We start from the raw sequence: 26,279 nt of genomic DNA, 5'->3' as shown, positions 1-26,279 counted from the left end.
CAAACTCACTGGTATGTCAAAATATCATCATACTGGATATAACCCCTCTAAGAATAAATGTTTAAAAGCCCAACAATCCAAAAGCCTTTCATGGGCACATCACCAAACACCATAGTCAAGTTTCCCTTTCAATGAACTAAACAAATCACCACTGTAGCCCATCTTAGGTCATTGGGCTTCTACCGTCGCGATACAACCATAATCTGCTCAAGTTCTTAACCTTATATCCGCTCGCCCCGAAATCTCCATTAGTCACCATCATTCCCTCCCCCGGCAAGTTTGACCCCTTCTTCTTCTTCTTTAACCCATTCGTCTTTCCACTTTTTGCACTTATCTGTGGCGCAATCCCATCATCGGCGTTCGATTCCCCCACACAGGAAACCTCCCAATCTTCTCTTCCGAGTTTGTCTTCCGGCGCCACGCGACCTCTGCTTTCGACCGAGCTTGTCATAAATACGTCATCTTCATCTACACGCTCTCGATCCCAGTTTACATCTGTAGCCTTCACGTCGTCTTTGATTCCAGAGCCTTGCAATAGCCTTCGCGAGGCTTTGGAAAGTGGAAACATGGTGTCTAGATAGTGCTGGACGAACATGTGACCGCTCTAGACATTGGGTCATTAGTAGATGTGTCAAAATATCACTTTAGTTATACTCACAGTTTCTACTTCAAATAGTCTTCCCATGAATCGTGGAGCAAATGTGTCATTACTATAGTTTGTGTGGTAGTGAAGAACTCCGAATCGAGAGACAAAATCATATGTGTGTGCATAGTGTTCGATATGTGGGATGGCTTTTCCATTTCCATTTCGGCTAGGTGGAAGTTCTACAGGGTTGTTCGAGTTTGTGAAAAGTGTGGTTACTGTTCTAGTGAGAGAAGTTGCCCGTAATGACGGATGGGCCAGGGCGTTATTCTGAGATGCGATTTGTAGATGCGGGTTATTGAAATGGTTAGCGGCGTTTCCGAAGGTGTAAACTTCCAGCTTTTGGAGAAGATCCTGGGGAATCTCGGCGAGAAGCCAGTCTACAATCATGCTGCCCTCAATGGAGCCTTGCGAGTGTAGAATAAATATTACTCGTGTGACCTCAGGTTCGTATAATGTTCCTTTAAGGATGCGGTAGGAGGTGCGAACGTCAGTAGTGGCGTAATTGAGAGTGCGCTGGATCAGACATTCGAAGAGATCAAAGACGAGTCCCTTGCTGCATTTTGTTAATAAAAAACGAGAATGCAATCAAAGGGAACTTACGTTCTGTTGTGAATTCCTAGAACCGGGCGGCCGAATGTGAGAGCAAGACGATCTACGGAGCCTTTGAGCCAATGGTGACTATTCGTCTATTAGTCTACGACAGCAAATATTTTACTCGGGAGAATTACCCGGTACAAACACCATTCATATACACCCATCGCTCATGAGCATGCTCTTCCTTTCTTTGGGCATACTCGGGAGCCGATTCACACGTTGTCACAGATGCTGACCCATTCAAAATTAAACAAAGGTAATAATTGAACACCCAAAATATGGTGAATCCCGTGACTACTACCCACACGGGCATCATCATCCAGATAGGAATAGAAAGGATAAAACATAATTGCAACAAGAACAGAACAGCATGTAAGGCAAGATCGAATAGGTTTCCTGCAGAAGGGTATAATTCGTCCAGTACACCAGAAGGTGTTGGAGTCAGAGGTAGAAAAATACCAGGAACAAATCTAAGATTCACAAACACGACCCATAAATCTTGAAGGAACAATTTGGCAGGAGATGCAGTGTAGGACAAAGGGGTAACGAGGTTGGATCCGATTTGCGACGGATAAAATTTGACGGCCATAATTGATGGATTTGCTTAGGAAAAGACAGACAGAATAAACATGAAGATGAAGAAGCAGACCGACACGCGGAGGAAAGCAACGCGAATAATGCTAGAAGTTCATGAAGTGGTATATCAAGGCATTTGTTTTTGTTTCAGTTGATAAAGGAATGTGACGCAAACATTTGATTCCTTTTTTCAACAGCCAGCCTTATTATGAATCACCCGACCGCGAAACAAGTTGACTCGGTGGCTTGACCCATAACAGAGTTTCCCCTGAGTAGAACTGGGGCAAGGTGGATATACTTGGCTCAGAAGCTGAGGAACTCGGCACCGTTATTGTAGCCTTGCTCCTCGGCGCCCTACATCATCAATACCTAGATATCGGTGAAGAGGCTTAGCCAGAGGACAGATGACATTTGATCATCAGCGAAGCCTGTCAACAATGTAGCTATTCCTTCCATAGATATATAAAATTATATTTAGAACATGTTTCTGGGCAAATATAAGTCGGTATTTTATTCGATGCTATCAAAATTAATCATTTCATTTGCGATTGATTTCCTAGAGTATTTTAGTTGATGATGTTAAGATGGTCAAATACGGTCTGTTTTTTCTCCACCGAAAAGGGCTACCCGACAAGGGTTTGGTGTCGTATATTCAGCTGATTCTCTGGCGTATTTCAACCAATGACAGTGATTAGGGAAAGAGATACAATTGACTAATTTGCAGGAATGATGATACTCCAAGTTCCTGCTTATGTTTAGTTGAGTGTTGAGGCTGAGTGCTACATTTCAACATCACAAGTCAGAGCTTCCGGGGAATCATCGGCTTCGCGTCCGCATCACAACCACATTCACATAAAGCACGTTGTTGTGGTATCAGCTACATCGGTAGGGGAGTTTGGAAGTCGGAAGCATCAAAGCTGGAGTGAAGGCCCTCACAATACGATCCAAGATTCTTTGATACTCGAGCATCTTCCCACCGGCTCCGTCCGGCGATCTAAGCTGTGATTATCGCTATGTCTCTTTGGGTAAAAGCTTCCTTTATGCTATGTGTTTCCATCAATTATATCATCCAGCCATCTCCTTGATCCAACCATGTAGGCAGTCGATTTAAATAGGAATCCTCCAGAATATCATGGTTAATGGATTATGTATTCCACTGTTAATCAACAGGCGTCTACAAGAATCACCTTCGCAGATCTCATTTATGGTAGAACCGAGATTGGGGATAGCACGAGTGTTCCAGCAGGGTCAAAATCACAAACAGCGAATGCAGAGAGTGCAGTGTGTTATGAATTGTAATCCTTTGGGCAAGTTTTGGGTGGTGTTTTTGTAAATGCGTATTGTATTTATAGCTGAACTGGGAATTGAGTATGGACAAAATCTGAAGTCTAATGAGCGATAGATACCCGCAAGCTATTATGCTCCATATGCTCTTCTTTTCCTTCTTTGTATTTATATAGACCAAACACAATCACACTTTGAGGGCACCGTATCTCTAGTATAATGATAGCGCTGTTGTGTCAAACTTGACTTGTGGTGCGTGCCTATATGTTCGAGAGGAAAGTCTCAACAGTATAGGCAAGACATTGACACTGTGTAATTAATATAGAAATTAGAAAGAGCCAGTGATTTCCAGTACCTATTAACATATCTCTGCTAGCATATCAACTGCGCGGAACAGGTACATAGATAGATATGTTGCGGTATGCAAAAATATTCATCTGTCAACCACCTAAATATCTATCATTCCTACACATACATCAACTCTACTATATAAACCCACTTAAGCAACTTCGCTCATCCAGATCGCAAAGGCGACAAACAGTCCTGTTTGTTCAGGTCAAATGCGGTCTGGTGGTGGAGTGGTACATACGCCTGGTTCGAATCGGAAAAAAATCCCGTCGCGGGGTTTCTCCTCCCGTCCCTCTCATGGGACGGCAAGGTTTTGCCAGTTGAAAAACGTTGCTGCTTGTTTTTTGGTTATGGATTTTTTGAATGCGCATGGAAGGAGGAAGTAGGTGGGTTGTGTTAGGACTTATGTTTTTGGAGGAGAGGCGGCAGTGAATTGAGTAAAAAGCGCGTCGCCAAAGCGGCGAGACGTGATATTCAACAGTATTCCTACCTGAATATCAAAATTTCAATGCGACAGCTCAGCCCAGATATTCATGCTTGGATCGTGACTTTTTGCTTCTGTTGACAAGTATCTCGTAAGTCTGATTGCCTATATGTTTAGGAACACCTCTTCACGCTGTGTGATTCATAATGACCGCCGGTGGCCTTTTTGTTCAATGACAAGACAGCCGGCCATAGCTCACATGGTTATCCCACTCGCGTCTCCAATAACCATGTCGGCCTGACACGTATTGTTGGCTAACGATACTGTACTCCCGAAGCTCTTCACCAATCAAAAATCAGTATTCTCGCAGCGACATGAACGACAGCACCATGTGGTCTAGTTTTTTTCGTAAGCAATACGATTCAATGGCGCCTGACAAGCTGGAGATAAGCGGCATTCAAAGACCGTGCTGCCGGAACCCAATCGTTCTTTACCTACCTAGGTACACGATATAGCGTTCTTTGGTTCATGGAAGGTAGAAGTACTGGTGTCAGAGAATGTAACTCTGCGTTACCTTCATAATGATATCAACTGAATATCTTAAAATGGATGTTCAAGAATACTCTGAAGAGCTTAAAAATCCGGAGACAGGTTTCTGAGTAAGAAAACCCCAAGCCCAAGAAGTTGAGAGATGGCTGATATGCATAAAAAAACGTCGATCATTGGCGAATCAAAAGATCCAGCATGATGTTGGTTTCCTTAATAGAGCATGTTTGCGAGCTTGACTTATCGCAAAGTATGAGTATATGCCGATGGCGCAGGAGCTCCAAGAAACACTGCTTCCCGCTGTATCAAGAGATGTCAGGAACGACCGGACTTCCGATGCCTGGATAACTGTTTATATGAAACCACAGTGTTTATTCGCCCGATTGACAAAGCGTCATTCTTGAAATACAAGAGAAAGATGCGAAGTCAATAAATCACACTTCCTGTTCGGCGTCTGGTAAGATGCTGATGCATACGCATAAGCAAAAGGGCGGGAAATATTAAGCCACCCTCAGATGGTGGCCACGTTTTAATGCAAAGAAAATCCACAACGCACAAATTTTCCAGCCATCAATGCATCTTCGATGTGTGGTCGATCTTTTGCCGCTTAAGTCACTTCGTCAGATCTTTGAGATACTGGAAATCACAATTTGTGATGCCTAGACGAATGAATATACAGTAGTATGTTTTATGTCAAAATGAACATATCAGAAAGTATTTCGACATTTGAAGAAGTAGTTGTCCGTCCCCACATGTTGGTTTCTATTGGCCAAACCGGACACAAACACCGATTTGTTGTGTTATCGATGGTCTCGGGGAAATGTTGGGGAAGTCATTGTACGAGATAAACGGTGTACGTTGGAGGGCCATTAAATTACTTGGACCGGGTCGTGGTAGTTGCACACCTTAGATAGTTTGGATGCCCGAGCTCCAATGTTGCTCCGGAAGTCAGGGATAGAAGCTTAAGAGTTGACAACAAGTTTGAGTTCGAAGTGCAATTTGGGAAAACGATCGAGAAATTATCAATCCGAGGGACAGAAGAGAATTATATGTCTGCCGAGCCTTCCGTTTAGGATCTGAACGCGGGAGGAACTGCAACTCGAGAAACAAAAGTTGAACGATTACGAAGTACATGTATAATCCTATGGGTTGACGAGGGAAAAGATCGGCTTGAGGCTCAGTGACTTCGAAGCGCCCGAATGGGGCCGATGGCGTATTACCCTGATTACCCTAAGCCCTTCATGGATGGTACCTTTTTGTACCTTGTATATCAGATGAAATTTCGGGAAATTGTTACTACCGAGGCAAAGGAATACATCAAGAGAGAAAGGTACACTCCGTATATGTTTTAGATTGATTTGGCATTCCAAAGAATGCGTATTTGCTATCTACTGCACGTCAATCCCCTTTCAGCAAAACAATTTCAATCCCCCTGAGGGCAATTTCAACGAAAGCAATGTAATATCTATTGGGCAAGTGTTGTTCGTGTTAGGACGTATCAGATGATTCAGACCAGATCATCCATAACAAAGTTACCAACCATCGTCTAATCAATCAATTCGGTTATCGGTTACCCACTCGGAAGAAGCGAATGTGATAAAACACATTATCGTACAGTAGCTAATGAGCTTTTAGATGTCAAAACTCAATAGTATTCTCATATCATCAAATTTCAACTTATCCCACTCTTTATCTGAAGGGTTCTCATTCTCACCTCCACTGATTCCACTTAATCAATAGGGTTTTGTTTTTCTATTTCGCTGATCCGGTCTGGTGGAATCATTCTGCATCGGCTGGCTGTCATTTGACGCAGGGGATAAGGTAGTCACCCTACTCTGACATCCAGCCAAACATTCTGGCTCTTTTCTATGCACAGGCTGTCAGCTCTATGGCACCCACGAGCAAAATTGCCGGAAAGTAGGACATGGTAGGTCAGGTACGGAAGCCCAGTACGAAGATGCAGGGGTAGGGCGGAGGTGTCACCTCAATCTCTCAATCTCTCCCACACCATTTCCTATCTCATATATTGACATACACAAACCTTGCCAATTTCTGAAGGATGTCCGTACTCAAAATGTCAGGGTGCACAAAACCAACAAATGGAAAATGGAAACGAAGTCAACACACCATGGATTTCTGGTATTACCTGCATCGGGGTGCATATTTGCCTGTGATAATGGATAAAATGCCGATCACAAATTCATTTTATCCCAAACAATCTAGAAACATCTAATAGAAAAGATTATGCAGGAAGTTTAACAAGAGAAGTGTGTGGATGTGTGGATGGGAGAGCAGGCAGGACAACAAGCAGATCGTGGAAGCGCTTTCAAAAGGACTTTTCCAAGGTTCTATTCCTCTAAAAAAAGATTTCTCATTGATCTATCTTGCACAGTGGAGATATAGGTATAAGCTATTACCTAGGTATGTGAGATTTTACGATATGAGTTCATCATGCTTCACTTAATGCCTGAATCAAAATGCTTACCTTTTCGTGTTTTGTTCATTTGCTGGCTTTGTTGGCGTGGTCTCGTTCGCTCTCCACGTTACAGGGAGCAGATATCACTATAACCAATAACCAATAGGGGTCAGCATGAAAGCTCACGCTGTGCCGTTTCAGTGTGGACATATGCACTTTGGAAATTTAACCGTAGTTCTTTTCTGTGCGACATTACAATTTACCTTACCTCACTTACCTTGCCATTCATCTACTGCAATATTATCTATCGATCGCTCTTAACCGTTTCGTATACAACCTCATACATCTCTTGTGCTCGCAACTTCATGCCGATCCAATTGTTTTCGATCAAAACTTTGAGCTGCAAGCAAATATCCATCCATCCATAAAATTCAACATCAAGACGGTCTACATATATGTAATAATGTCTGTGAGACGGACGAGATCGGTATCTAAGTGGAAAGAAGTCCTAGGCTTCGACGAGGGGTTCTACCCCACATCCGAAACTCCTCCTCCATATCATCGCTATGAATCCCCCGAATCCATCTATGAATCAGTAGGGTCTATCAGTCCTACTGTATCCTACTATCATGAGACGCTCGAAGAACTCACACCCAAATTTCAATATCACGACGCACCAGAAGTCGTAAATTACAGTTATAACGATGCGCCCGAGGTGGTAGAAACTCCTCTCGATTATACCTATTCAGATGCTCCGGAAGCAGTGATAGAACCTTCAGATGCCTTGAAGGCAGTTATAAAATCTTCAGATGCTCCGGAAGCAGTTATTCGATCCCCCACTTCATCTAACTTTTCACAAACCCCCATATCAGCGATAACGTCGAGATTTAATACCACTACTCAATCGACGCATGCACCGAGCAATACTGCATCTTATACCCCTATCAATCCTTCTAGTTCCGGAATCAGATTTCCACGAGATTTAACCTTTACGAGAAATTCGATATACGATATTCTTCTCTCGCCATCGTCAGCACAGCCAGTGAGCAATGGTCATAAACCTTCCTCCTCACCACCACCACTCTTCTACATAACGATTCATCAATCCACACCACAGAGTGTCCCAGCCCTACCACCTCCCAGTAATCCCAATAAACCGGATATAGCGCTCCATTCCACCGCCTCACCCAATTCACCCCTCCTCGCTTTTGCAAGCTTCAACACCGTCACCCTCATAACAGATATAACCACTCTCCCACCACCCACGCGCCCACTCTCTCCCCTCACACCCCCCTCATCCTCCTCTCACCCCTCAAAATCCATCGTTCCACCCCCAACAACCTACAATCTTCCTACCTCCCCCAGCGACTCCCTCACATTTGGCGTCCGATCCCAAGGTTACAAGACCGAAAAACTAGTTCCTACCGGTGGAATCTTCACCGCCGAGCGCTACGCCTTCTACCACACTCTTCCTCGTACTTTCGTGAAAGAGAAATTCGAATGGCGCCAAGTCTCCTCATCTTCCTCCGCTCCACATGTTGGACTTGCTTCCGTGCCCGAGGAAATGACTAGCAAGAAGGGCGGGGTAAAAATGAAGCTAATGCGCTGTTCTACTGGCGAGACGATAGCTGTGTATGTCGGAGTTGGGAATGAAGATTGGGCTGACAAGGAACGGAAAAGGAGGCCAAGGAAGGAGAGGGGAAAGGTGTTAGGGATGATGAGGTGGTTAGAGCTTGAGAGTGGGAGTGCCGGGCTGGGAGATGAATTTGAGTTGATGGGGGTAATGAGCGTGTTGGGGGTCATGGAAAGATGGAGGAGGGTGATGAACGTGCAGAAACAGTTGGGAATGTTTACTTCGTGAGATCAGGGGGCGAAAACGCCATATCTCATGATAAAATGAAGATCGATGAAGACGAAGAGGAGAATTTGCAGATGCAGATGCAGCAAAAATTGTACATGAGATTGAAGAACATTTAAGACCTTCCGCGGTGGATTTGGCATGTATTTAGCAGGTTATTTTACATTCTGATGTATGTTATGTATGTTATACTTAGTACGTTGTATATGTTACAGTATTTTTTGAAATATTCAAAAAAAAGAAAGAGTATGGATGAGCAACAAATGAAGAAACGTTTTCCAAACCACAAACTCCAAAGCATGTCAACATCATCGAGAAAGAATCCTTTAGCTCCATCTCTGCCCCTCCGCCAAATACTCCCAATCTCTCTGACCCATCCACCGAAACCCAAGCAATCCCCAAGCTCCAAGCTCCAAGCTCCCCTTATCTACCAATCTAACATCGACCAACACCCCAAGCTCATAGCTCCTCCACTTTCCTACCTACTTCCCCACTCGATCAATATTATCCATTCAACCCGGACCATTTCCAAGCTATCAAACCTCGTTCATTTATAAACCAACCATCCTATGCTGCATACCCGCATACCTCATTTTCCATATACCACTTCCCAGTGTGCCAAAATTATCCTTGATCCATCCCTGTGTCCATCTCATTATATCCAATACCCAATGCGCTTCCTATGCCGAACTCCGGGCGCGGCGATGCCTTTCTACTTACTAAGAGAACACTTACTGAGGAAACCAGGATTTTATACTCAAGGATTTATGAAAAGGTTGTCAAATTCGGTGAGTGCATGGACTGACGGTACACTTCTCAAGTTTCAAAATTTGTGACAATGCCATTGTCTGAATCATTTATTTCATTATTCAATCTTCAAGAAGTCAAAATAACAGTGTTCAAGATATTTGAACTGATGTTACAAGAGATATTGCCAAGCCAATATTCGCACTGTCCCGTCAGTCCATACACCTACTGGTAATCTATCTACCTCTATATCGTACACCAAACAAGCCCAATTCCCGAACCTTTTAATTCCAAAGATTTACTAATGTACAATCAATTAGATTTAAATATTGGATTATTTCAGTAGAAATCCTGCAGTAAGCTCTTCTCATCTTTTGCATCATTTTCATCACTCACTAAAGAGCTTTCACCGGATTCTAACGATGGGCCCCCTTCAACGTAAGCCCTAGCATCCTGATCAGTTGGCCATGCCCAGCCCTCAGCGCTTTCCACTAATATGCGTGATTCTTCTTCATAGGATGTCCCATTGCAAAAGACCTTTGCAGCTATTAAAGTTCTTTTCAAGAGCTCGTGACCATTGCGACTCCACTGAGCCTCAGTAATCAAACGCTCGTGATGAAGTACCATCCACTCTATTACACCTTTGATGCCCTCGAAATCCTCTGCTATTCCTAGAACACGTACGTAGGCATGTAGAACAGCGCCGTGTAGTTTGCTATGTAAATCGTGAGCAAAGGTCGGAAGTCCAATATCGAAACTTGTCGAAGATAACTTTGCAAATTCATCTTTCACAAGTAGAACATCGTCCGCGAACGGCAAATTTTGGTCCATTCGGGATGACGCAACCATTGCCTTTTCCAATCCTCGACAAATAAACTGAAAGCCGTTTGGCTCAAGCTCAAGCCCCGCGTCATGAAAGTCCTGCAGTACAGCAGCAGAGATTCTCCAGGAATTAATATCATCTTGCGGGTCACCGATTATATTGGGGTCAATTGTGATGCCAGGCCTAGCAAGTGCATTGAAGACCGCATACCATGTAGGCTTATATCTTGTCTGGCTGGTTCGTATGAGCTCCAGTGCGTGAGACAGCGGATTAATACCAGACTTTCTAGATCTAGGCAGCGTCCGCGGCATCGTCTCATTTGCGTTGATATCGTTGATGACATCTGGGAAATTTTCATGAAGCCCTTTCAGATCTTTGAACACTGATATTTCGGAGTATGAAGAAGCCTGTGGGATAAGTTTATCCGTACACCTGCAAAGTAAGGTGACGAATGCATGAACGATGCGAATTTCCGCAGATGTCATTTTTGCTGGTGGATTGGCGTTTTGGCCAACGATATACTTCAAGAAAGTACGTCGCTGCCCACTTTCGCGAATATACTTTATACCATCAGGTATTCCCCTGGCATGACTAATAAGGAAATTTAGACAGTCGCTTTGTGGCCGTACCCCAGTTGACATCATGGTTTCATACAAGAAATCAATGGATGGTGGCGGTCGAAGCTCCTCTTTGTAGTAATCGCTGAAGTTGTCGACGGACGGTGGAAGAACTTCTTTCCCCTCGCCAGGTGTAACATCTATCATTCGAGAACGACCGGCTCTCCTATTTTCAGCTTCAACTTTCTCCATCATAGCATGATAAATGGAAGAGGTGGGTGTGCCACCTAGATGCTGGAAACTCTTGAATGCGCTCCAAGCTTCCTGTACATCACGCGTCGCTGTGATCCTTGAACTCCAGACCCGGTGGTGCAGAGGACTCGATCTTACCAAAGAGCGCAACTTTCTGATACGACCTTTGGACAAAGACCTGGTATGGATTGTTGGTGTCCCATCATCTTCTTGTCCCCCAAGAATACCATGAGCATGAGTGCTAATATTCGAACTGTATCCGGCTTGCTTCATTTGCCTTATTGCAAAGACAACCCTACTCAGATCTTCATCTGGCCATCTCCGGGCATCCATACCATCTTGGTCTATCCTCCAGGGAGGCCAACTTCTCGCCTGGAGCTTAGCTAATCTGGATTCATCATCGGTCTTTTGCAATGCAAGTAGTACAACTTGTACGGCATGGTAACCGCCCCTGTCAATGATCAAAGGCGGCTTGGTCTGATTCGCTAAACGCAATAGGACTCTTTGCGCATGCCAATTATGGATCATGGATTTAAATGGAACAAATTGTGATGGTCGAGAAAGGGCGTGAAGTAGTTTATTGAGCAAATGAGAGCATCGGCTATGTGCTTGTGGCTCTAACGGCTCCATTGTAGACCCACCATGTAAATTATGGAACAAATATGGAGGAACCATATGGGATATGGGGAGGACAGCAGAGGGTAGTAAATGCCGTGCATGATAGAGGAGGCGGGAGATAAGAAGTGTGAAAGTGGTTAATTCCATGTCAGGCGAAGAGAATAACATTAATTCCTCTGTCTCTTCCTCAATGGTAGACTCGGAAAATGCAGGCCAAGAGTCTCCTGTGCGTTGTTGGGGATTTGGTGAGAAAACTCGGGTCCAAGTATAATTTAGAAGTGATCTAAAAGTTTCCACGTGCAATATTTCTTTACGGAGAATTTCCAATAATAAAAATGTTGGCTTCTTTGACGGTGAAGAAAGGAATCGTTGTGCCTTTTCATCTGTATCTTTTCCTTGAATGATGTAGGCCCATACGACTAGATCATCTATACTGAAGCCTCGCTTACGCAAGGCAAGGCTCATATCTGTAGTCAAAGGGTAGCCCTACGTTACCTCAAAATTAGCAATGTCAAGCTAGAGGATTTTGATAGAAATACCCGAATATGCTGCAATAGGATCGTTGGCAAAGCTGATTCCGACACTTTAGATCTAGATTCCTCTGATCTAAAGTGTTGCCAAAGTGCTTCCCGAGCATCGTCATCTGGCAAATCTAGCCACTTCCCAAGAAAATTAAGACTCGAAAGTCGTCGTGCTTTTTTAAGCCTGTTGCTCAACCTTGGCAGTCCAATTTCCATGGACCGTAGAGGGATTGGCGAATGGTTGATCACGCTAGAAGCGAGTCCGTTGGAGGGGCTCCTATCTTCATCAAATCCCTCCGGATTGGACGTGTCATCGTTGCTGGATTTGAGAAGCTCTATGGGACTTCGTTCAATGGAGCGTTTAATATCCAGATATCTCATTTGCGAACTCTTCCGATTTTTGACATGATCCCAAAAATCCTGCGAAGGGTTTTCCTCACTGAACTCATCCGAATTCGAAGTGGTCGAGTTCTGTCTAGTTGATAGTGGCCGGAGCAAGTAACTTTGGCTTCTATGAACATGTCTTATTTCTGTGGGGAGCTGTACGCAAGATATATTAGAAATCATTGAATTTTTGAGTAGTTGAGTGGAAATGTTCTTATGCTTACTCGAAAGAATGACACAATGGATAGGATCCTGGCATGACGCCATGAGGAGGCATTGCCAGATTTCGAAGAATGGAGGCACGATTGCATCCGTTCATGTTGTACTGTATAAGATCTCTGTCTAGACAGTATCAAAATGCAAATCTACCTTGCATTACTGTATTTCTAGGTAAATGATGTGGGTAGGATATCAGATATTGTATTGTACAGAAAGTTTATCTCCTTGAACGAAACAAGTAACCAATGTGCGGAGATAGACTCAAAGAAGTAGAGGTATATAAACCTTGTAAGAATGAGAAGACAGCAAGAATTGTTGCTTCATAAGTGAAGTGATAGACAATTATGATAGCTAAATCCATATCAAGGTCAAAATTATTTTTATGAATGACTAATCAAGGCGTCTCACATGATCTAGCGACCATTAGCCACAGTTGCCTATTTTAGATTAGCGTATAGTGGCTCAAGTCTACTTTTGTATGGTATCGTTCTGTTATGCGCTTAATTTGTCTCATGTCCGTGCCTTTGGTCCTTTGGTCTGCCATTTTTGCCATCCTACCAATCTGCCTCGTCTTTCTATTAGAGCCTCGCAACCAATATTGAGGAACGAGGAAATAATAACATCATATACCGGTACATCTCCTACACTTTCGACCCTTTCTTGCAATATTTACAACCAAATTTTCTTTGAAGAGAAAGCGACACAAATATCACGACTACATTAATTTTGACTCAAATTTTGCGCATGGAAAATCACATATGAAGTATTTTTGAATGAAGACTTCAATGACTTTGCAGCGCTGAATTTTGGTTTTCCTTTCTACCCCCCAAAGGTCTCCAACTACATACCTACCCGTACAATCTTACCTTACCCTTACCCAAAAAAAAGCGTCTCCTTCATCGGTAACACACATACCATCTGCGATCGCGACGCGAAAAAAAGGAATCCCCAAAAAATCTTTGGACCGCGAGACTACGTGATGGCCTCGACCAACGGGATTCTCAGTCCCCCCACTCAACCGCATTTAGATATTACACTACCAGCAAAACGCAAACGCGACGATAACATCGATCAGCCAGCTCTTACAAATGGCACCAGCAACGAATCCAAAATCGCAATTACAAAAGAACCATCGACGATAGATGCACAAGGTCTTGTCGAAGATTTGATTGACGTACTCAAGAGGTGAGTTTTGGCTTTCAACACACCCTTTCAATCTGTTCATCAGGTAGCATAGCTTCCAGTATCATATCAATCCATCCCAGACCTATTACTGACCTGAAACTTTCTAGTCATGATCCCTCCCCCTCCATCTTAACACGAGCTCTTCCTGAATCAATCCCGTCGACCGAACCTCACGCTAAAAGACAAAAGTCAGATGGCGCGACTGATTCACCAACTATTCTATCACGCGCGACAGCACATGAATATCTTACTATCGATGAAGTTCTCAAAGATGTTGATACTGCCGCATCCGACATCATAGAGAGGCTACAATTGACTGTTGGCTCAAATCAGAATCAGTACATACCTGTTCCGCCTGAGCAATCAGAGTTGGCTGTCAAGATTTTGGCCTTCAAAAAGAAAGCTCATGAGCTTGTGCGCAGAGAAAAGGCTACCACGGGATTACAGGAAAACGCGAATAGCAATCAAATAATCGATTCCAACAACTATTTATCAAACAGGAATTTTGGGTCCAATGCTAATGCGCCAGTCACTGCAACGTCGGAGGATAGCAAAGTGGTTCTTACACTCTACGGCAACGCCCCGCAACCGAAACAGTTATTCTCTAGTTTACAGGTTCCAATCAAGTATGACGGGGAATCGATTTCTCAGCCTCTTCGCGAAGCCGCCCTACCCAATGGTATCACGACAACCCAGATTGTTCCCTTGCAGCCCACGAGCTTTGATGATAATAAGAAACGTCCGCAGACTTTAGGAGAGCTTTTTCCAACACCTCCAAATATTCATCCCTTGAAGCCACCTAAAATTTCCAAGAGCTCTTTACCAACTTCAGTCGACGGGTGGCACCAACCATTTGTTGCCGATCCACGAAGTACTAGCTATTGGAAACAGCCACTCACTACTGGACATTGGCTTGATTATAGCAATACCTCGTCACTCAGCCCAGAAAGGAAACGCAATGGAGTTGCAGGTTCCAATGAAGATACCGAAGCAGCCATTGACTCGAGCGAAATCGATGCTGCTAAGTTGGATGCTTTGTTTCGGAGCGCGTATTCGGGATTCGCGCCGACCAAGGACGATTCCAAAGCTATCGCTCCAGAAAGTGTTCTGAGTAAGATCTGGTGGCAACGAGTCGGTGAAAAACGATGGGGAGACATAATTAATAGGGCTGAGGGGTTAGGCGATGGTTATCCTACGGAGCCAAGTACCAATAGCTTGGCTTTCAACGATGCGGAAATTGAGGAGCTCGAGCAAGCAGCGAAAGAATCGCCTGATGCTTTGATCGATCCCAGCTTAATGTCTACCAACTTAAACGAGGAAAAGATGGCAGAAGAAAAAGATGTTGAGGAAGTATTGCAGGGAATTTCGGAGTTGCTAGAGACTCTCAACTCATATCAAAGAAATCGACACGTTTCTTTCAATGCTACAGGTCGTCCTATTAGCGCGTTTGGGACAACAGAAACTAATTTCATGGGCACTCCCTCAAAGCCCAGCGATTCAGAAGTGACGACATATGAGATCCTCAAATCGCAACTAGCATTGATGGTTGCCATGTTGCCGCCATATGCCGTTGCAAAGTTGAATTCCGACCAATTGGCTGAACTTAGCATCAGTACAAAGATTGAAGTTCAATTGAGCGATCAAAAGGGTGTCATGGAGGAAGACGAGATAGCAGCTCGCGCAAAGGTCGCAGCAATGAGCGCAGCCTCAAACACACGACCCACCACCAGCTCTTCGTTGCACAGAAGCTCTTCTTCTGCTGCACTTTATGGCAATCAATACTCGTCTTCGCGACCAGCTCCAGCCCCCACTGGGCAACACTACGCTACTGCTCAAACACCAATCAGACCACCACCAAGTAATTTGCAACGTCCGCCTGCTCCTGCTCCCGTGCCCACTTCGTATGCACAGCGTGCTCCATCTGCTCCGTCGTATCGTCCGGCGGCTTATCCGGGGGCTGCATATCCACACCAGTTCCGAACGCCAGGTCCAGCAGCACCGCAATATGCTCAGACAAATGGCCAACAACAACAGTATCACCATAATACTCCCACTACCTCTTATACACGCCCTCCAACTCAACCCTTCCAAAGCATCCCACAATCTACACCTCAGACAGTGCGATACCCAAGTCAGCCACCATATGCTGCCCAGCAACAGCCAGTTCAAAATGGTGCTGCATATACTCAGGCTTATGGAAATGGAGCACATGTTGGTCAACAGAGCTCGCCTCAGAAGCCCGTGTATAATCAAGCAAATCAACACTCTCAATCTCAAGTCCGCCCTCCGTACTCAACAACCGCGCCTCCAATTTTACCGCCCAATGCCACTAGGCACATGCAAGGTCAGTTGACTCAACCACCGGTCATGAATGGCTCCTCTCAATCACCTCAACCTCAACCTCAGCCTCAACAGACTCTGCCGCCGCAATCACATCACCAAAATTCCTATAATAACATGAGTACTTTTTTAACTTCAGGCGAGCAACAGACTATAATTGATCGCCAGCGCGCCCAAATTGTTCAGCAGCAAGGAACCCAACATCAAGCAAGAAACACTGCTCAAGCAGGTGCCTTGGGATCACCACAGCCATCAATCAATGGCAACAGTGCCGTCGCGGCAGGGCTATGAAGAGTTCGATGCAATGGTGTTTAGGTTGGGAATTTATCGAGGCAGCCATGTCTGAATAATATTAGGATGGTCGCCCAAATTTTGGGAGGAGAGTGAGAATCAAGTCGGCCACTTTTCATTATGCTTTACGCGCAGAGTACTTTAATTTTCATGGATGGCGTTTATCGGGACTATTCAGTTACGGATGGGGCATGGATGGTAGGAAAGTCGAGGGAAGCGATCAGGAATGACTAGATAGATGGCCCATGATCAATACGTGTTCTTTTGGTGGCTATAGGGCTGCATCTACAGCAAGCCAGTTGTGCACTGGGAGATGAAATTAAAACGTGTAAGATTATAGATCTTCGATTATTCAAATTCGTCAAATAAATTAGTTTATTCATTTTTAATTGTGATTGCATTGGACGACTAGGTAGTTTACTTGTAATTATGCTATAAAGCCGCGAAGTCCCTGGAATCCTCAATACAGATACAGAGTCGAGTCTCGTTGGAATAAATGTACAATAATTGGAGTTCGACACCGGTTCCCCCTACCATTCCCATTCCGTGCCAATTCCTGCTCCTCCCCCTCCCCACCTCCCCAGCAATTTCACTGGCTGAGCTAAAAGTACAGTACAACAAGGCATTTGAACCTCAAGGAAGTTTTACAATCAGGCTCACATAAATTCAATGCATCGCTGTGAAATGATCAAGCACCAGAATAAACCGCGGTACAGCCTCTCCCACACTCAATTCTCTGCTCCACACTAACACTCCTTCCTCCAATCTTCACCGTCTTCCTTGGCGTAATCTGGAAGCGATGTTCTTCTCTCCTTCCTTTCTCTCTATCGGCCGCCAAATCCAGCGGCTGGATATAAATTGGCTGGCTGACGTTATTTCTCTTTCCAGTGCCTAGTTGATAGAATTCATTTCCGCCCCACCATAATACATCGGCACCCCAATTCGTATCATTTGAGCTAGATTTAGAGGTAGCGTTCAGATGGGTCACGTTGTTCATTACGGCGGAGGCATGAGTGCTTCCAATGGAGAGTCGGGAGAGCCGGATGGGGACTACTTTGTTCGCAACTTCGTCGTATTCGAAGAGGCCAGAGAGAGCTTTCATTTTCGAGGGAAGTCCTTGGACGTGTGTCCAGCGGCCGTTTCCGAGGGTGCCGTAGATTCCTTGTCCGCATGCCCAGGTGTCAGCTGTGATACGGCCTAGGTCTGCTGGGGGTTCTTCTTCTGATTGTCCGGCCACTCGGGTAGCGTCGACTGTAAAGAATGTATTGACACCCCCTGCGAAGACGCCGGTCACGCGAGGAAGCAGATTTGTGCCTTTGTAAAGTCTGTCAATGGGGACTAGCGAAGGTGCATCGATGTTAGATGCTTCAGAGTTGTATTCAAAGCCTAATTGGCCGACGGAATTATCGCCAAAGCTGAAAACTCGCCCTTGCGTATCAACTGCGAGAGAGTGATAGTCACCGGTAGCAATCTTTGCAATGTCAAATCCTTGAAGTGTACTTAACCAATGTGGTTGGTCGTATCTTCCAGGGGGACGTGACGTCCATGTTAAACCAGGAACACCGAGTTGTCCTTTCGAAGGATAATCTTCAGAGCCGGATGCTGCGGAGAAAACACGTCCTTTGGATGTGAGGAGAAGGCAATGCTCAAGACCGCTGCTAATATCCGTCACCTTTTCTCCCCAGACCATTTTATCCGGGTTCAAGGTTCGATACCCAATTGAAGATTTATTGCTCCAGAATGGAATCCATGAGCTCTCTTGTTGCTTCGGTTCTAATGCCTGATCTGCTTGTGATGCTGAAATCGAGTATACCGTGCCTTTTGACGAAAGTGCTATGATCCGGTCTTTTGATATAGATAGCTTGACAAGATCCTTTCCCTTCAATGTTGCTATAGGCCCCTTACAATCCGGTGAATATCCCGTACCCCATTGTAGCAGATCGCCGTTCTCAGTAATTGCTGCTGCGAAATTACGATCTAACTTGATATCTCGAATGAGCTTCCCGTCAAAGTATGGTATTCGTCTTGGAGTTTTGACATTGATCTCCTCAGAGTCGGGTGCAACAACACGACCCGTATTCGATCCCCATGCATATACTCCTGGGTTCTCCCAGCTTCTCTTCACTTGTAAATGCTGTGAGCTTATTCGGTCTCGATTCTCTTCTTTCGTGCTAGTATTCCTCCTCTTCTTCTCGAATTGTAGCTCGGCGGGTGTAGGGATCTCTTCTGCATGTAAAGCTCGTGGATAGCCGGTCGCATATAGACCTCCAGCGCATATTGTCAGTGATAATAACAACGCAGCTTTCCGTGAGTTTGAAGCTCTATTGGCAACGGCAACTTTCGAATCACTTGAACCTCCAATATATCTCCTCTGGAATGCAATTGAGTGATTGGTATGTCGATTTGCTCGTTGAACAATCGTACCACATTTTGGTATAACTTTACTTGACAACATCATTGATTTCCGATGCCTATATCAATAATTGAGAAGACAGGCTTTGTATGTTTACGACAAAAACATTTGTTAGACTCGCCACTACCCCTCATACCACAAAGTTCTCCTCAGCCTTGTCCGTTTCCATCCCATGACGAATTGACTTTCCTGGTCCAACTGATTGAATGTCAGGTTAGTGGTCCGTGCCTAGCCCCATGGGTAACCGGTGTTTCGAATACTCATGACACTTCAGCCTTACTCGACATCTTGGAATTTTGGTGTAAGGTACCGGTAAAATGTACGAAGATGCGTGGTACAGTTTTGTACCGGAAACAAATACCAAAAAGGATCATGTCACCTCGCAGGCATCGCAACATCGTCGCAAAGAATCTCTTTTGCAGCAAACTAATGTAAGCCCCCTTAGTACTCTGATAAGTGCCTCTAGTTAATGGTGTACATAGGGTAACAACCAAATGTTGGACCAGAACTCTCCAATGCTAGGAATATATGAGGATGAACCTGTATCGAAAGACCCTCCGAAAGCTACATTGGCACGAAGAGCAAAATCATATAGCGATTTCTACGAAGTAGCTATGGCATATATAAGCAAAGGCACGAATGAGGGAAAGACACAAAACGAGCGCGATGTCGAAGGAGGGGAATCTAGCACTCCCCTTTTCGAGGAGCGGTACAGTGCGCTTGAGGATGAGCTTGTGGATGGAAGCCTCGAGGAATACCAGTATGCCAAATATAAGCGACGAGCATCGAACCAATACGCTAACCCTCTGAAGATTATATCTAGATCAATTAGTTCTATCCGAGCGTCATCTCGACACTCTTTTAAGTGATACCACAAGCGCATTGGATACACTTGCAAGTCTTTCCGAATCGTTCAAAAATGTCGAAGCACAAACCACAGCCTTTCAAGCTCAATGTGAAGATCTTTTGGAAGAACAAAAACGTATACGTGAATTGGCAGATGAAGTTGGAACGGATTTGCAGTACTATGCTTATCTTGAACCTCTGACTCGACGCTTGAATGCTCCAGGTGCTGGAAGGCTGGTCAAAAACGGTGACTTCTTGGATATGTTAGAAAATCTCAACTCTTGTATTGAGTTTATGGATCAACATGTAGGTCTTGCCTTTCTTATGTCCATATCTCAGAAATCTCGATACTCGGCGGTTCCTTCGTGTAGACTAGTAGAAACACCTTCTATGCATGCTACTTGTATTTCAATACGTTGTTAAATCAATGAGCTGTTTCACAACAAATTACGAGGCTCGTCTGTCTTGAAATAGACCTTGGATTATTTGTGACTAATTATTTACAGCCAAACTATAAAGACTCGACTGTGTATAAGACTCGCTACACAACACTTTTAGATAAAGCACTCAACCTCGTTCAAATTGCTTTCTCAAATTCTATGCGTGAAGTGTCAGATGACGCCTCAAAACAATTGAAAGCCAAAGAACAAACGGAGACAAATCAATACATTCTTCTTTATGGCAAATACGAATCTGCCAGGGAGAATTTAGGCCTTTCAATTGAACGACTTTTGACGACTGATGAATTTGCGTTTGGGAGAAGAGGAGATGTGGACCGAACACCGTATATCCAACAATGGCATAACCTATACCAGCAATTGCTTGAGTCCTACATAAGATCTCGTGATCCTGTTGGACCTCTTGTTCTCAAAAATCTTCAAAATTTCTCAACTACTTCACCTCTCCCTGACAAAGAGTTTGAATTATTCGCTAGACGATCCGTGCAATATGTTTTTGATACATGTCAGAATGAGTTGAAATTGGCAGCAAAATTCTTTCAGAATGGACCTCTTATGGCAGATTATCCTCCACCTCCCATTCCGTGGAACATGCCTCATTCATACCTCGAGAAACTAGAGGAGAGTTGTCTGTCGCATGTGAAGATACTCCATAGCTTCTTAACCCCATATTTGAGCAATGGTGACTTGCATCGAGTTTGCGACTTGGTTACTTGGTTGGGGGACACTTTTATTTCAGCAGAGGCGCATGAAGATGAGAGTTGTGATGGACAAAGATTGGCTGCGCAGGTCTTGTTGGGCGTTTATCTTTGGCCATTAGCTGATCAGCTTTTCATCATGGAAGCAAAAAAACTTGAGCACTTCAAGCCATCTCCGGAAGATCTCAGGATCATATCGCCAAATGCTCCGAAGTTATCCAATGAGAAAGCCATTCCAACTAGTGGCTTGCGAGTCGATACGGCCCTTAAGCCTCTTGAAGAAAGCACATCCGTTGAGAGTGGTCTTTCAAATGCCTTTCCGACGGTCAAGACGGCGGTCAGTTTACTCGTTTTATACAACGAAAGCATGCATGAGAGAACAGTAAGTCACACTGCTTCGGAGATAAACGTAACTGCACTAACATTCTTATACAGCTCAAGAAAGGTGATGTTCTTTACGAAATCGTGCATCAAACTACCGAATCTCTGCAGAGAGCCGCAACAATCATAAAGCGAAGTTCGAATAACATAATGGATGCACAGCTATTCCTCATCAAAAACCTGATGCTCATCGAGAACCTATTTATGACCCACGAAATCCCAGACTCAATCCGTCAATCCGCCGAACTCGACTTCACTCCTCTTTGGGAGACGCTCAAGGAACTTCAATCCCGTCACCAAGTGTTTAATCCACTTGCATATATCAGACCGATGATCAAAGGTCAACTACTTCCTGCTGTGGTTGATAAGTTACTAGATGCTAGGAAGGAATTGGAAAAGGTCTTGGTACAGCAAATTACAGCTTTCACCAAACATTGGCAAGCGAGGTTGTTGGAGAAGGATCCTAGGAAGACAGATCAGGTGTTGAAAGCTGAGCAAGAATTGGATGTTTTGTTGGAGAGAGTTTTTGACGAGGAGACTACACGGGCCGCGTTATTGAGAATGATTAGAGGAGGAGAGGAGTATTAGGAGTCGGGGTTGAATGGCTCTCATTGTTGCTTTCTGATGTTTAGCAGGAGATTGTAACTTGATACCAATATCCAAGTTATCGTCTATCTCATCCAGGTCGCAGAGCAGTTCTTGGAATTCATAAAATACCATTCTTAATCACTCATCATCAATTTAATCCCTGATCTTTTGCCTTTGATATTTTCTCACATCTCAAAAGCATACTATGTATCTTTTCACCATCGAAGAATGTTCCCCGTACACTCGTTGCCAAGCATATCATACTCATCGTTATGACTTGCCAATATGTAACGTATCTCAGACTCCTCCCTACATAATCTTTATTCGTTCCTCAGAGATAGAAAAACAGCATTACTTTAATAGTACTAAACACATGGCCTGTCTTCCTTTCCATCTTCATCTCCTTGCCGCAACTACAGTGAAACAAAAAGCTGCCTAACATCTCATAACTGAGCTCCACCCATCATCAATCAGGCATATTCAATACATAAAAATCTACCCCCGGTGAGTACCCAATTCGCTTCCTCCCTATCGACAGTTCCGAATGAGTTCATACACACAACGGAAGTAACCCCCCCCCCCCTTTTGTCTCTCATACAGAACAGCAAAGAATACCACATCTGACCCCTTCAATATATCTGACTAGCTGTATAAGACTAAAACACATCAATAAAACTCATACTATGCCATCGCCAGCCTGACAAGTGCGCATGGATATTCGCTCCATCGGGAGTAAATTAGTGGACAGCAGGATGTTGTGCCCTCACGAACCGCGATCATTCCCAGCTTTTTGCGTTCTTCCTACGCACTGGTAGATCCCCAAGGTCTAGATAGTCAGTCCATTAAATCTCAAGTATATCATACGTCAAGCTCTCAACCTGCTTTCTTGAAATATTTCTATATCAATCGCTGTCAGTTTTGTGAGGAGGAGATGCACACTCATCCAATTCTAGGCCAAGTGCAAACCGGACAAAGAAGTCTTGTACTCAGATGCGATGTACTAATACCACACCTATATGAAGCGCTCACCGATAAAATCAAGATAGATCGTATGAATCTCATAAGAATGTTATATTATTTCTTTGTAAGTAATAACTTAACGACTTTTGCCCAGCTCCTCTTGGGTATGTACAATTTGAGGATTTGAGATCCTCGCGATCAATTTCTTCCACGCCAAAATACGCCAGTCAAACCCAAATACAATTAATCTGTTCGTACACCCCGATGTCACAAACGCCACTCTTTATCATAGTGCCTTCGTCCTCCCAATTTTAAGGGTTTATACTTCATTATACCTTGTTCCCCGAGTTTCTCTTACGCACCATTTAACTGTTTATAGAGTGCCTCTGTTCCCTTTTGCAAGTCCTCCGTCCAGGCTTTAATATACTTAACTTGGGTATCGAGTATAGCTTGTTTTCTAGCCTCTGCCTCAGCTTTCGTACGCTTCGATCTTTCACTAGCCTCGATTTCCAACTCAATTTCACGGATTTTGCGTTTCTTCTCAACTTCCTCCTTACGTCTTACTTTGTTGGCTAGATACTTCAAACTATGTCCCAAAACTTGTGCTTCTTCCGAAATTAGATTTGATTCAAGTGGAGGAGAGGTATAGAAAATGACCCGGCCAAATTCATCCGTGTGAAATTGTGATCGAACGTCAGGTGGAATGGCAGAATTTGCTGCATCTGGAAGTGTGTATACTTCAATTGCACGTGGTGGATTATATGCGTTCCCGTGTGAACCATGTGTATTTGAGCCAGAGCCACCAACACGTGGTGTACTACTACTATGATAACTTTGGTAGCTGGCTAATGGATTGGAGTGGTGATGAGTGGCGGTGGTGGGAGTGGAGGAAGTATGATGGTTATATGAAGTTGCTGGCTGGTATGTCGGAGTTGGTGGTACAGCTTGCGTGCTTCCGTGAGAGCTATATGAATGAGCGTGCTGAGGAGGCGCTGGAGATGCAGATGGCCGAGCTTGTGCAAAGGATTGCGTATATGCCGGTTGGGCTGAATGCTGATTGATCATGGGTGAGGCAGTAGCGCTTGGAGTTGTTCCACCCATTGATATATCTCCCTGTGAGTCAAATCGAGGTCTTTCGCTTGTAGGAGGTGGACGACTGCGCTCTGGATTTGGTACGGGAGATGCGGCAGGTGGGGTGGGCGATGGTGGTGGAGAGTCCTTTATAGTGTTAGAATATATAGATTAACACATCTCATGAAAGAGAACTTACATTTTCGGCACGAGGTAGCTTATGCACAGCTCCGACGATAGGAGGCGCCCCATCTACGCCCTTGGTGGGTTTTGGAGTCTCGTCATGTTCTGTAGCATCATCGCGGAGCAGATGTTTGATCGGGCTCGGAAACTTTTTCATCGGCCTTGGAGTGTCAAAGAGATCCATTTCATAATCTTTCTCCCTCACTTCATCTGGTACGCAGCTAGCCCAGGTCTTGATTTTGTTGAGCTTGAATACAGTTTCATTGTAACGCGCCTCACAAACATAGATTTCCTTATCCGCGGGAAAGTTGCGGGGACGTCCTTTGAAGTATCTTGTGAAGAACATGACAAAGCAACGGTCAACAACATCATCAATCTTATGATCGATATAGCGACCAGTCTTAACAACCTCATTTTCGTAGAAATGTTTATCGTAGCGATGAACTGTTTGCTCTGGCCGTAAGTACCAACAAGCATTAATCCAGTCCTGTCCTGCAATATCCCGCCAGGTTCGATAAATCTGCCCAACCACCGGCTTTGTAACATCGTTAAGGTTGGTTATATGAATCCAGTCTCCAACCTTCCACATTTCGCCTTTGTAAAGGATTTCTTTCAGAGGTATTCGTCCATCCTCAGAAGCAAAGTCTTCATCCGGTCTGTTCTTCTCTTGTTCAGCTAGGGCTCTAGCTTCATTCTGAAGGAACACTGCATCATTATAAACTTCACTATCCTCCTCATTGAATGCCTTGGCATTCTCAAACATAAGCTCTATGTCCTTCAGAACCTCGCCCACGGTTTCGTACTTCTTGCGCTTTGCCTGCCTCTTAATCAGATCCATTGCCATAGGGGTTTTAACTTCCTGGTAATATTCTGGCATGTTTGTTTTATCGGGCAATCTTTCGAATGGTGCAATTTTAAGCTCTCCCCTAGGGTTTTTGAATTTTCTCAATCCCTTCAGAATATTATTTATGCGGGCCTCCATGGGAGTATGCACCTTAGGTGGTCTACCGCGCTTTTTCTGCACTTCGGGCTCTTTTGTTGCTTCATCTGCACCACCATCGCGCCTGTTCACGCTCGAACGTCGAATTTTGCGTTTGTATTTTCTCTTCGCACCCTCATCATCGGTATCGTCCTCTTCGTCATCCTCTTCGTCGTCTTCGTCGTCTTCCTCCTGTTCTTCGTCTTCAGGGCCAGGTGGTGGTGAATCTTCGACGGGTGGGAGCTCTCCTAAATACGGCATCTCTGCTTCCTCCGCGGTAATAACATTTCCATCTACCAATTGTTGCATTTCCTTTTTGAATAACTCTCTAAGCGCAATGGCGTCATGATAGGCAGCTGCAGACGGACGGTTGTAAACTTGCGCATTATGAGATATGAGGGCAAAGTCGCGGACAAATTCTTTGAAGCTCTTGTACTGCTTCTTGAGGATTTTTTGCTATCAGCGTGTAAGTTAGCTGCACTCGCGCGCAATTGATAGGTAAGAATGACATACTCTGACGGTGCTGAATGCGGTAGGTTCCTTGATCACCTCGAAGTAATCTGGTAGAAACCTCTTGTTGAGCATGCGCTGAAAAAGCTGTGAGATATCGTAACCGCTAGATTCATGTTAGCATCCCTAGAAAAACAAATGCGCAAACCACAATGAACATACTCTTCCGTGCGATATTCCGTTAATTTGTGTACGACTTCATTCATAACAATATATCCATCCTTTGTAACACCGTCGACTGTCGCAAGGGAACCTACAGGTTCTGGCGCATTTCCCGTTGTTTTTATCTCTGGCTTTGCAGCTACTGCTTCTGGCTCTGGTTCGGGTTGGGGTTGGGGTTCGGGTTCAGGCTCTGCGACTGGCGCATCGGTCATTTCAACATCATTGGAAGTCTTGGGCTCTTCTGTCTTGACGTTTGATTCATCTTGAATCGGGGCCGGTACAGGTGAATCCATCTTTTTTATTGAATCTAGCAACTATATCGCGGGGTTGTGTTGCTAAGGATTTGGTCGCTTTTTGAGGGAGCTCGAGTAATCGCGTTGGAGCGCGATCCCCACAAGCAA

At 44.5% G+C, this 26,279-nt stretch overlaps 7 protein-coding genes across 7 annotated transcripts; 3 read left to right on the top strand and 4 right to left on the bottom strand.

Annotated features, from left to right (window-relative positions):
* Positions 1-163: 163 nt before the first annotated feature.
* On the bottom strand, positions 164-1,829 carry EAE97_009769 (uncharacterized protein; the record flags this gene model as incomplete). Its single annotated transcript, XM_038880284.1, has 4 exons — positions 164-604; positions 659-1,199; positions 1,247-1,324; positions 1,375-1,829. The coding sequence occupies 4 exons, from the start codon at positions 1,827-1,829 to the stop codon at positions 164-166; spliced, it is 1,515 nt and encodes a 504-aa protein (XP_038728990.1).
* Positions 1,830-7,297: 5,468 nt separating this feature from the next.
* Positions 7,298-8,695, top strand: EAE97_009768 (uncharacterized protein; the record flags this gene model as incomplete). Its single annotated transcript, XM_038880283.1, has 1 exon — positions 7,298-8,695. One exon carries the CDS (start codon positions 7,298-7,300, stop codon positions 8,693-8,695), a length of 1,398 nt encoding a protein of 465 aa, XP_038728989.1.
* A 1,083-nt stretch (positions 8,696-9,778) lies between these two features.
* Positions 9,779-12,905, bottom strand: EAE97_009767 (uncharacterized protein; the record flags this gene model as incomplete). The annotated part of the gene is made up of 3 exons (XM_038880282.1): positions 9,779-12,175; positions 12,229-12,750; positions 12,819-12,905. 3 exons carry the CDS (start codon positions 12,903-12,905, stop codon positions 9,779-9,781), a joined length of 3,006 nt encoding a protein of 1,001 aa, XP_038728988.1.
* Positions 12,906-13,792: 887 nt separating this feature from the next.
* On the top strand, positions 13,793-16,629 carry EAE97_009766 (uncharacterized protein; the record flags this gene model as incomplete). The annotated part of the gene is made up of 2 exons (XM_038880281.1): positions 13,793-13,998; positions 14,106-16,629. 2 exons carry the CDS (start codon positions 13,793-13,795, stop codon positions 16,627-16,629), a joined length of 2,730 nt encoding a protein of 909 aa, XP_038728987.1.
* A 688-nt stretch (positions 16,630-17,317) lies between these two features.
* On the bottom strand, positions 17,318-19,087 carry EAE97_009765 (uncharacterized protein; the record flags this gene model as incomplete). The annotated part of the gene is made up of 1 exon (XM_038880280.1): positions 17,318-19,087. One exon carries the CDS (start codon positions 19,085-19,087, stop codon positions 17,318-17,320), a length of 1,770 nt encoding a protein of 589 aa, XP_038728986.1.
* Positions 19,088-19,180: 93 nt separating this feature from the next.
* Positions 19,181-22,485, top strand: EAE97_009764 (uncharacterized protein). Its single transcript, XM_038880279.1, has 5 exons — positions 19,181-19,473; positions 19,525-19,802; positions 19,855-20,194; positions 20,395-21,426; positions 21,480-22,485. Exons 1-5 carry the CDS (start codon positions 19,360-19,362, stop codon positions 22,011-22,013), a joined length of 2,298 nt encoding a protein of 765 aa, XP_038728985.1. The 5' UTR covers positions 19,181-19,359; the 3' UTR covers positions 22,014-22,485.
* Positions 22,486-23,068: 583 nt separating this feature from the next.
* Positions 23,069-26,219, bottom strand: EAE97_009763 (uncharacterized protein). Its single transcript, XM_038880278.1, has 4 exons — positions 25,879-26,219; positions 25,720-25,822; positions 24,244-25,662; positions 23,069-24,191 (listed from the first exon to the last, which is right to left on the bottom strand). The coding sequence occupies exons 1-4, from the start codon at positions 26,169-26,171 to the stop codon at positions 23,328-23,330; spliced, it is 2,679 nt and encodes an 892-aa protein (XP_038728984.1). The 5' UTR covers positions 26,172-26,219; the 3' UTR covers positions 23,069-23,327.
* Positions 26,220-26,279: the final 60 nt, after the last annotated feature.

The sequence above is a fragment of the Botrytis byssoidea genome (assembly GCF_014898295.1).
Source record: "Botrytis byssoidea strain MUCL 94 chromosome Unknown BBYS_023, whole genome shotgun sequence".
Lineage (NCBI taxonomy): Eukaryota > Fungi > Ascomycota > Leotiomycetes > Helotiales > Sclerotiniaceae > Botrytis > Botrytis byssoidea.
The sequence above is the reverse complement of the archived record's forward strand: the minus strand, read 5'-3'. Positions and strand labels throughout refer to the sequence as shown.

What these genes read in the sequence shown, in the direction of transcription:
- EAE97_009764 (XM_038880279.1), top strand. Translation starts at nt 19,360, where the DNA reads ATGTACGAAGATGCGTGGTACAGTTTTGTACCGGAAACAAATACCAAA. An exon ending in GGAAGCCTCGAGGAATACCA is followed by an intron (nt 19,803 to 19,854) that starts GTATGCCAAATA and finishes AACCCTCTGAAG; the next exon opens with ATTATATCTAGATCAATTAG. An exon ending in TTGAGTTTATGGATCAACAT is followed by an intron (nt 20,195 to 20,394) that starts GTAGGTCTTGCC and finishes AATTATTTACAG; the next exon opens with CCAAACTATAAAGACTCGAC.
- EAE97_009763 (XM_038880278.1), bottom strand. Translation starts at nt 26,171, where the DNA reads ATGGATTCACCTGTACCGGCCCCGATTCAAGATGAATCAAACGTCAAG. An exon ending in CCGCATTCAGCACCGTCAGA is followed by an intron (nt 25,663 to 25,719) that starts GTATGTCATTCT and finishes ACACGCTGATAG; the next exon opens with CAAAAAATCCTCAAGAAGCA. An exon ending in AGCTACCTCGTGCCGAAAAT is followed by an intron (nt 24,192 to 24,243) that starts GTAAGTTCTCTT and finishes AACACTATAAAG; the next exon opens with GACTCTCCACCACCATCGCC.